The sequence below is a fragment of the Ictalurus furcatus genome, chromosome 17 (genome assembly GCF_023375685.1).
Source record: "Ictalurus furcatus strain D&B chromosome 17, Billie_1.0, whole genome shotgun sequence".
Classification (NCBI taxonomy): domain Eukaryota; kingdom Metazoa; phylum Chordata; class Actinopteri; order Siluriformes; family Ictaluridae; genus Ictalurus; species Ictalurus furcatus.
The window spans coordinates 18,887,313-18,893,692 of NC_071271.1; the positions used below are offsets into that span (position 1 = coordinate 18,887,313).

Here is a 6,380-nt window from a genome sequence, read left to right on the forward strand (position 1 = left end):
GTCATGATTCTAAATGATCATGATTCACTGTTCAGTCTCAAAATGATGGTGACCTACCAGGCATCAGCACATTTGGTCTCCCTTTGTCAGATTTGTCTGATCTGGAAAGGCATGAAAGCCAACTGAAGGAGCAGCCAGAACAAATTAAAAAGTTAAGTAAGTTAAATGCAGTATTCAGATACCCTTTGCACCACTCTTTTTCTTTTAACGCAATGCATGTATTATTTTTTTATGTTATTGTATTACTGTTTTATTGTTAATATAGCCAATTTGATGTTTAATTTTGTGTGTGTGTTAGTGTGTTTTTATTCAAGATATTCTGTTTTGGAATAATTGGTGGGTTTTCAAGTAAAGAGGCATTGGCAGTTGACCACCTCATTGGCTAAAAGAATACACTGGAGTGGAGCAAACAAAAAAGTGGCCTTTTGTACATTAGCCCTTAGGACTGTTGTAGCCAGCAAGTTGATTTATATATACATATAAAATAAAGCATGTATTTCATTGAAACATTCTCTTATACCATATACACATGCAAATTGTTTGCTGTTCACAGATGCTGTAAAGAAAAATGCCCACACCATGAGCTCCACTGATAAAGAGGTGGAAAAATAGACTATAAAAGATGGCTACAACTTGCTCCTGACAGGGATGGAGAAAGGAAGCAATTTAACAAATATTTCCATTGATTGTTGTTTGTGCAATTATTTTCATATATTCTTATATTTATATTTACTTTAACACTTTTTCTAGATTTATGCAAAAAACATTTTTTAGGTGTTTTAATTTTTTGTTGAGTTTGCAATTTTATACATTTGTCCTTCCTATTTTTTTTTCTTTTATAGCCTATCATTTGTAACAAATATGGGATAGTTATGAAAATAATTATGCTGAAAAACAATTACAATGTACAGTCACAATCTAATCATATAGCATAGGGAAGTTAAAATGAAAACATAAACGTGTTACTTTTTCAACCTAATGCTGGAATATATAGGAGTTGACATTATACATTTGTTGAAATACAACACAAGTAGTTACATATGTTTTTCAAGAAATATTAATGAAGGTATAAATTTAATTGTAAGGTGACAGTTACCGGCTGCCGCATCTGGCCCGATTGACTAGGGTCAATCCTCATCCGGGCCGAGCGGCAGGTGAGAATCTAACCGGGCCCCCACTTTGAAAACCACTGGCTTAAGGTAAGAGTGCTAAAAGCCGTGTCACGTGACTATGAACTGTTTAGCCATACATGGCACTTATATCGGCACTACAGGTGCCTTTCCTGTGTGTATATAGTTTCTTTTTAAAAATGACACAAGCAGATCAACTTTAAACTTTCCACTGGGACTATTTTACACATTTTTAAATGAATTTAATAAGCGATTAAAATTGGAATTAGCTCAGTAATAGTAATAGTAATAGTCATGATGTCTTCACAGAAATGTGTTCACTTGATGTGACTTGAATTTCCACAGAGTGGCGCCCATTGTCCAGTCCAATACAGAGACAGAGTTCTCATATGAAGCGAGGTGGAAACTTGGAAGAAGCTTCACGGTGACGAATTGACACTGTCGACATAAGAGAATTTTTGGGCTGATCTCATCTTACCCTCATCAAAGCACGTAAGTACTTTCTCCTCCCGCGTATATAAGGAGGACGTGAGCACTGAGAGGATCAGAAAGCTCCAGATACTCAGAGCACACACACGCATCTGAAATTGAGAAGGACTCAACAGTTTGAATCAATCATTCAGCTTGAAGTTTTTGGAATGAATAAGAAGCTGATTTGCCTGGTCTTGCTTGGAAGCGTGATCTTATTCTGTGATGGAGGTAAGTTTAACTTTACCTGAATTTAGTGAATTATAGGCCACACGAGTAGATACTAAAGATTGTTCTTCTTCTTCTTTTACTCTTCTTCTATTTTCTTTTCCAAAAACAATACCCCCTTTTTTCTCTGAAATCACTAATTGCAGAAGTGAATTAAACAGTGTTTCCTCTGTACAGGTGTTACAACGGATCTCTGCTGCTCACAGCCCTGTCAGAACAGGGGTGTGTGTATATCTAAAGGTTTAGATGCCTATGAGTGTGACTGCACCAGGACTGGATACTACGGAGAGAACTGCACCACACGTAAGTCATACAACTCCTGAACACTGATGTGTCCGATCAGAAATCCACTTTACACTATGATGCTCATGATCCTAACATCCTCTCTTTTTTTGCTTAGCGGAACTTTCCACGTGGATAAAGTCCATGCTGAAACCAAACCCTAACACAGTACACTACCTGCTGACAAATTATAAATGGATATGGGGCATCATTAATAACATCTCATTTCTGAGGAACGCTTTGATGCGCTACGTTCTCACATGTACGCTAAGTTAAAATTTTTGAGTAAATTTTATCATTTGTTCTGCATATTTTCAAAAAAGTGTAGGATGGTACAGATACATTTTTTCCCCTTAGTTTTTAGGAGGAAATTATGTCAGCTTTAAAAAAGAATTATCTTGTGTTTTACAGTTATCATTTTGTCAATTTACCATAAAATCCACCCTTTCTTTTCAATTATATCTTTCTTGCTTGGTAATAATTTTCCTTTCTATTTACAGCAAGGTCAAATCTGGTGGAGAGTCCACCAACTTACAATGCTGATTATGAGTACAAAAATTGGGAGGCGTACTCCAACACTTCCTACTACACTCGTACACTGCCCCCAATACCCAAACACTGTCCATCAGCGAGCATGCCTCTTCCTGATGTCAAGCAGGTGGTGGAAAAAGTCCTCCTGAGACAGAGGTTCATTCCTGACCCACAGGGCACGAGCCTGATGTTTGCATTCTTTGCCCAGCATTTCACTCACCAGTTCTTCAAGTCTGACTTTAAGAAAGGACCAGCCTTCACCAAAGGCCTGGGCCATGGAGTGAGTGCCATTTACATCCACATTTCTATTCATTAATTTGGCACAAGATTTTTATCCAAAGTGACATTATTAGAAGTTACTATATTTTTCTAAAGTATTTTTCTTAATTATTGTGTGGTGTTTCAGGTGGATTTAAGTAACGTCTATGGAGACAATCTGGAGAGACAGCACAAACTGAGACTTTTCAAAGATGGAAAGCTGAAATATCAGGTAGGTCCTTGATTGAAGTAATTTTGAAATTCAACAGTAGTAAATCAAAGCAAATGGGCTTGTTTTATCTTTCACATTTTAGTGTGAAACAGTGTCTCTGACTTTAAGTGTGTTGTGATCTCAGGTGTTGGACGGAGAGGTGTATCCTCCTCTGGTTAAAGACGTTCAGGTTGAGATGCACTACCCACCTCACATTCGTGATGAGTTACGGTTCGCAGTGGGCCATGAAGCGTTCGGCCTGGTCCCCGGCCTCATGATGTATGCCACAATCTGGCTCAGAGAACACAACCGTGTGTGCGACATCCTGAAGCAGGAGCATCCGGACTGGAACGACGAGCGTCTTTTCCAAACAACACGCCTTATACTGATCGGTGAGAAAACCTCTGCTTGTTGAATATTTTAAATTGGGATTTTTCCAGATACTTACATAACTGTAAGGAAATTTAAAGGAATAAATCAGAACACAATTTTATCTGGTCTTATTGGCACCATCCCCTCTATTTCTATTACTATTTAAATCCCCAAGCATGTACAGTATATGGTGTTTAGACCTCCATTTAAATTCACTTTGTTGATATTTTTAACAACCAAGATGAAATTTTAAAACAGCATTATTGTATTGCTGTAAAATCTGAAGAGCTAGAGAATATGAGAGTTAAAGCATATAATATTCTATCTCCTTTAGGTGAGACCATCAAAATCGTGATTGAGGACTACGTTCAGCACCTGAGCGGCTACCACCTCAAGCTTAAGTTTGACCCTGAGCTCCTCTTCAGCGAGAGGTTCCAATATCAAAACCGCATCGCATCTGAGTTCAACACGCTGTACCACTGGCACCCGCTGATGCCTGACACGTTTCAAATCCAGCACCAGGTCTATACACACCCCCAGTTTCTCTTCAACAACTCCATAGTGGCAGAGCATGGGATCAGCAACCTTGTGGAGTCTTTCAGCAAGCAACAGGCTGGCAGGGTCAGTATCTCGTCATATTAATCCCTCTTCATTAGCTATAGTCATAGAAAATAAAAACAATTGTCCCACTAGGCAGTAGGGGCCTCAATTTACATACTGCACCTTTAATAAATAATATTATTAAATTCATATGCACTCAAGACGTCAGGTAGAATTTGTTGAAACACAATCTATCAAGAAATTCAGAGATATATTAATCTTCCTCAGCAATTAAGAGCAAAGTCAATTCCAAAATAAACACTTATTAAATTAAAAACTTATTGGTTCAGTTGAAATCCTCATCTGACTTTATCTTATATCTCTTTAGGTCTCTGGTGGAAGGAATCTGCCTGCTGGAGTGCAGGTAATGGCTTCTAAAATCCTGGAGCATGGCCGTGAGATGCGTTATCAGTCTTTTAATGCTTACAGGAAGCGTTTCAACTTGCAGCCATACAGTTCCTTTGAAGAACTGACAGGTGAGGCATTGATTTTCACTTTTTTTTAAATTGAGAAACTACGAGCTAGCTTCTTAAAAATTAGTACTGAGAAGCCTTGTAATATGTTACCTAAATTTAAATAGCTAGCTAGGCATTAGCTCCAATATAAGAAAAAAAACATTAGTAGCAAATTAAAAATAACAAAATGACTAGCTATATTGATCGTTAGCTACTATAACGCTATAAAATGAAGCATAAATTCAAATATCAAATAAGCAGTGTCTAAAAGTTATCTGTAGTTAACTATAGGTGGCTCTCCGGTTGATTCGGAATTTGGACTTATAAATTTATTGTCACCAGTGCAAAACCTGAACCACTGAGTGAACATGAAATTTGAACTATAACCAAACTGAAGTCCACATCTCTCTCTCTCTCTCTGTTGTGTTTTAGGCAATAAAGAGCTTGCTGCAGATCTGAAGAGCCTGTATGGAGATGTGAACTCTGTGGAGCTCTACACCGGCCTTCTGGTGGAGAAACCAAGGCACAATGCTGTGTTTGGGGAGACCATGGTAGAGATGGGTGCCCCCTATTCCCTCAAAGGGCTTATGGGAAATCCTATCTGCTCCCCTGATTACTGGATGCCCAGCACGTTTGGTGGCAAAGTGGGATTTGAGATTGTAAACACGGCGTCTCTGAGGAAACTCGTCTGCCTCAACGTTAAAGGACCATGCCCGTTCGTGTCCTTCAAGGTGCCGGAGGACAAAATGTACAACTTAGCAAAGATTAATTTGAATTCGACTCCTCCTGGCGATGGTGACATCAATCCCACTGTCTTACTAAAAGAACGGACTTCAGAGCTTTAAAAATAACAAAGTACACCACTATGATTTCAAAAGTTTTTAAAAAAAAAATGTTTTTACTTCATTTGTAATTTATTGTACAATTTATTTAAATATTTATTTATTTATTTGCAATGTGAAATACCATATGGGTTTTTTCAAAAAGGTTTCAGTAAATGACTTTTGTAATGTTTTGTAAATGTTTTTAAAAATAAAAGTCTTATAATTTTCATAAAAAATTGCCATGTTTTTCTATTACTATCTATTCTATATCTATTTTATTACTATTTAACTATTCTTTCGGGGCTTATGCATTTTTAACCATCAAATTGTAATCCAGGATGCACTTCCACAACAATAACCAAAAATATTTATAAATCTGTCCAATACTAGTGGTCTGGGGTTAATCCTGTTTACTCACAAAGAGTGGGCGATGTTATTATTACTCAAAGTCCTGTGTTGATGTAGCTCTATAAACTGCCCTATGAGTTGCAATAAGTCCTCACTCAAGCTTTTGAGTAACATTGAAGGACCTCTTTTTATGACACAAAGCTAATGTTGCAAAGTCATTGCATCCAATGACTAAAGCCACTTAAAAAAAATACCAAATAGAAGTGGTTGCTGGGTTTAGTGACACTGAAAATAGATGTGTTCACAAAAACTTATTTCATAAATATCTACAGCATTTTCCAGACACCCTTATCCAGAGTGACTTACAATTACCTCATTTTCATACAACTGAGCAGTTGAGGTTTGTTCAAGGGCACAACAGTGGCAAATTGGCAGTGCTGGAATTTGAACTCACAATCTTCTGCTCAGAAGGCCACCATCTTAACCACTGAGCTACCACTTCCCTTTAGCTCTTTAATAATCTCTATCTATTGCATCTGTTGCTAATGTGTGCTTACCACAAACAAGATATTCCCCATGCTCCCATTTACTGAGAAAGAAGAACAGAGAAAACACAGCTGAAGTTTAGTTATAATGAAAGTGTAAGGGCAGCTGTTCAACACCATCAGTAAAC

General features: G+C 37.6%; 1 protein-coding gene across 1 annotated transcript; it reads left to right on the forward strand.

Annotated features, from left to right (window-relative positions):
- The first annotated feature begins 1,441 nt into the window (after positions 1 to 1,441).
- LOC128620942 (prostaglandin G/H synthase 2) lies at positions 1,442 to 5,595 on the forward strand. The gene is made up of 9 exons (XM_053646319.1): positions 1,442 to 1,829; positions 2,004 to 2,129; positions 2,227 to 2,370; positions 2,609 to 2,919; positions 3,046 to 3,129; positions 3,254 to 3,500; positions 3,815 to 4,101; positions 4,409 to 4,556; positions 4,968 to 5,595. The coding sequence occupies exons 1-9, from the start codon at positions 1,769 to 1,771 to the stop codon at positions 5,378 to 5,380; spliced, it is 1,821 nt and encodes a 606-aa protein (XP_053502294.1). The 5' UTR covers positions 1,442 to 1,768; the 3' UTR covers positions 5,381 to 5,595.
- Positions 5,596 to 6,380: the final 785 nt, after the last annotated feature.